This window comes from Apis dorsata, unplaced genomic scaffold (assembly GCF_000469605.1).
Source record: "Apis dorsata unplaced genomic scaffold, Apis dorsata 1.3 scaffold_515, whole genome shotgun sequence".
Classification (NCBI taxonomy): Eukaryota; Metazoa; Arthropoda; class Insecta; order Hymenoptera; family Apidae; genus Apis; species Apis dorsata.
The window spans coordinates 147905-152107 of record NW_006263741.1 but is presented as its reverse complement, the minus strand read 5'-3'; the positions used below and the strand labels follow the sequence as shown (position 1 = coordinate 152107).

General features: G+C 42.2%; 1 protein-coding gene across 1 annotated transcript in view; it reads left to right on the top strand.

Moving 5' to 3' along the window:
• Positions 1 to 2331: 2331 nt before the first annotated feature.
• Positions 2332 to 4203, top strand: part of LOC102671674 (hairy/enhancer-of-split related with YRPW motif protein) — a 2878-nt gene continuing 1006 nt past the window's right edge. The window contains exons 1-2 of the mRNA XM_006620415.2: positions 2332 to 3009; positions 3223 to 3437. Of these exons, the coding sequence (XP_006620478.1) occupies positions 2393 to 3009; positions 3223 to 3437 (832 nt within the window). The 5' untranslated portion in view covers positions 2332 to 2392. The remainder of the gene's footprint in view (positions 3010 to 3222; positions 3438 to 4203) is intronic.

The window sequence follows — 4203 nt, the reverse complement described above, 5'->3', positions numbered from 1 at the left end:
AAAAAAAAAAAAAAAAAAAAAAAGAAAAGAAAAGAAAAAAAAAAGAAAAAAGAAAGATAAAAAAAAAGAAAGCAAAATAAAATTGAAGTTAGTTATACATAAAATCGATCAGTTAATTAATACATAAAATCGAAGAAATGATATGGTATGCGTAAAGAAAAACAAGTAAAAAGGTTTGCAAGAATAAAATGTCAAATATGCGTATTTATAAATAAAATCATAGAGACTGATATTTATCATTCTAGATCAACCGTCGTAATATGATCACCGATAAATTTACGCGGATGTGTAGAAATAATGTAAAGCAATCGGCAATAAATTCATATTTCCGATCAGACAGAAGAATAGTACCAACAAATCGTAAAGCAATCGAACACGCGGGCTGGCATATGCGCACGCGTTGCTTCGAACTTAAGTATTCTGAACAATATCAGCCAATTATCGAACAATTGTGTCGCGGCGCCAACTGTCAATGTCGATGGTCAACTAGTCGATCGGAGGAGGGAGTGACCAGTGGTCGAATCGATACACGCGGTCCATCACCCTTCGTTCTGATCGAATTTCGAAGTTTTGTTTTTGCAAGGAAGATCACACTGGACAAGAGCGTCTAGTCGATTACGTTCATGCACGAATGCTACTAATTTTATGCGTGTTTGCTTTATACCAAACGTTCGTTGTTTATCCAAGAGATGGACCGATCATCGGACAAATCCACTCGACGATTTCGCGCGCATACATCGATTGAAATTATGAATATAACTATTTGTAGGTTAGGTCAAAACCCATAAATTAATTTTTTTTTTTTTTTTAATGATTCGTTTGTTCAGATACAATATCTTATAAGTCGAGGCACAATCCTTTCGAAAATGCGAATGTAGCAATGTAAAGAAGAAACGTGAATAGTAGGTTACAGTAGGTTCAAACTTGAGACACACGACGTACGTGGTCAACGAGATTCGCGGCACGCGACTTCACGTGCGCAAGTCGTGTGCAGACCGGAAACAGCAGTCAAATATGTACTTTGCTTTCATTCCGATACCACTCTGTCACAAAATGATTCGAAGCATGGTACTCATATTTCTTGTAAACAGAGTTACAGTTTTTTACAAGTTTTTTAATAAATCATACATGTGAATATTCGCGATATAAAAATAAAAAAATATATGCGATATAAATATATAAAGAGAAAAAAAAATTAAAAAATTGATATTAGAATATGAGATTTCGGAAATCAAGAATGAGATAGTGATCGTTCAATTTTGATAAAAAGTTGACGAATCATAATTAAGTTGGGTTTATTCCCTTAAACTATTATAGACGGCCACCTCACCGATAATCATGCGAGCGCGTGTCGCGCGCGATTGCCGCGTGAGAAAGTTCTATCGTAATCGCACCCTCGTAGTCAACCACCCTCCCCTATAAGTTGGTAAGTTACTAACACAATCGCGAATTCGAGAAATATATAACAGAGAAAAAGAATTTTGACTTATAATCGCTAATTTTTTCGATAAATTTCAATTTTCTTCAATTCAGTGTCCATTGTAACAGGTATATATTCGGTCAAAAGGAGAACGAAAGTAGAAATGTAATCGAATGGTTCGATAGTTCCAGATTTCGCGAAATCTTGCATCGACATAGACGAGGGTAGCACAGCGTGCGACCAGCTAAGCGCCACGAGCGTTCCCACGAAAATCGTCCCTTCTGATCACCACTTTCCTCCCCCTTGATGTCTCGCTCTCTTTCGTATCCCCCTATACCCTTCACGTAGGGTTCGAAATGTAGAGGGAGAAAAAGAGAGCGGCCGGTTTTCACCTTGCGATCGAGAAGCGGAACAGAGAAGTTTCCCCCTCTCAAAGGAGGCGCGGCACACCTTCGTTCCCCCACCATTGGATCTACCATTGGGTCGGGGGACGAAACGGGGCACGCGGTCGTGTGTCGTCCCCAAGTCCTCCCGCACACGACATACGTCGGCCGCCACGCGACCAGTGCACACGCCTGTGAGTGGTGCGCGTTTCGCAACACCGTCTAACCTATCGCGAGTCCGTTTTGCGCGCGTAATACACGCGACCGCGAACCTCCTCGGGAAGCCGCGGCACGTGAACGCGATCAACTTCCGAACAACGAACGATAATAGTTACTTCTTTTCACAGTGATTCTATTCTCCAGTTTTACACCTATCTAAAGTTTCTTCTTTGCTCTTACGAGTTTCTTCAATAATATATCCGTTGATTATGGATCGAAATATTCAAATCTCCGTTTGATCTGCGTTTTCTTTTTTTTTTTTTTACCAAGATCTAATAATATTTTTTGTGAAAGTGTCGACAATCGTTAATTGGAAGATATATCGTTTGAAAAAGAATTATTATTGTAGAAAAAAAAGAAAAGAGGAAAAATGTGGAGAGTAGTGGTCGCACGATCGGACGAGAATAGCACGTTGCTGTCATCGGAGATCGGCTCCGGCCCGGTGGGTCCAAATCACATTCCTAGCCTCTCTGGTCCACCTTCCGGCCATCACCATCATCACTGGGGCTATCCACCGCCACCCCATCCATCTTATCAGCCGCAACATACCGACGTATCGCGGCATCATCACGATCCCCGTCCGCCTCATGACCTTAGGCATCCGGCCACGGCTACCGCCGAGCTCAGACCTCAAGAGATCAGACACGAGATGCACAGGCCTGATCTGAGGCACCAGTCAGCGGCGGAGATGCAGCGGCACCAAGCATCGGAGTTGCACAGGCCAGAAATGGCGAGGCATCATCAGGATTTGACGGGGATGAGGCCGGACATGGCCACGGAAATTAGATCTAGTCACGAGTTTCCGGACCTCAAGATCGACGTCGCGGATATTAGGAATCAGGAGAGCGGGCAACAGCAGCAGCAACAACAACAGCAACAGCAACAAGCGTCGCAACAGGGTCAACCTCATCAACAGAGAAGTCTGAAAAGAACTATGAGCGATTCCGATTGCGACGACGTGTTCTCCGAGGAGAGCGGCAAAGAGCCGTAAGTAAACGTGTTCATTTTCACATTTTAATACCCGACATATGTTCAACCGCCGGTCGAACAATTAAGGTTTCATTGTTTTTTCGTAAGGGAAAAAAGCAATCCTTGATTGAAATAAATAAATTCATCATGTGCTGTATAATTGAATATATTCTTGCCTATATACGTTGGTTTACCTATATTATTATCCATTTATTTTTCATTATTCCGTAGTTGCAATTCACCGGGAGGCGATTCTTGTCAGCACGCGTCGCGAAAGCGAAGAAGAGGAATGATCGAAAAGAAACGTCGTGACAGAATAAACGCGTCTCTCGGTGAACTTCGTAGATTAGTGCCGGCAGCGGCTAGAGATCCTCATAGCGGGAAATTGGAGAAGGCGGAGATTTTGCAGCTCACCGTCGAACATTTACGAACGCTTCGAAACAAAGGTGAGTGTTCGGAAAAAAAAAATCTTCGTCAAATTATATCGAAACGATGTATCCGAGAAACGCACCTTATTTTCCTATATATACCGACAGACACCTGTTGACCTGTAGACATGACACATTGATCGCTTAATAATCGTGTGACTCGAGAAACCGAAAAACCATCTGTCGCGCGATAAAACCTTTAAAAATATTTACGATTCTTTACGTTTGTTGATTAAACGATAATAATTTTCATCTAAACGCAAATTCAAAAAAAAAAAAAAAAAATACGAAATATTACAAAAATAGAAAAAAAAAATTATTATTCGCAAAGATATATCTCGCGTTAGTAAGATAAGGGAAGATAAGTATCAGGATTCGAAAGGGAAGAGGTGAACGAGATATCCTTGGAGAGAAGCAGGTGCTGGAGCCGAATCCGAGCGGAGATCCTGTGGGAAGCACAGGAAGTCAACGACTCTTCCGAAGTGGTGTTCCCACGATTGGTGGCGAGTTAGGTAGTAGTGGGGTGTCCTGCGTGGCACCCTTCGTGAAGGAGGCACTGGGTTGCCCACGGTCGGGGCAGATGTCGAACCCTGTGGGAAACCGACTCTCGTTTTATATCTACGCGCTTACACACACACACACACATCTATAATATACTCTACGTGCCGCTACCTATCCATGTTTGCCGATCAACAATCGCTTTTCTCTTTAAATATTCCATTCTTTGCTTTCTCTTCCCAAAATATTTCCCTCCTCTCCGATGTAACAATCATATTTCTATCGC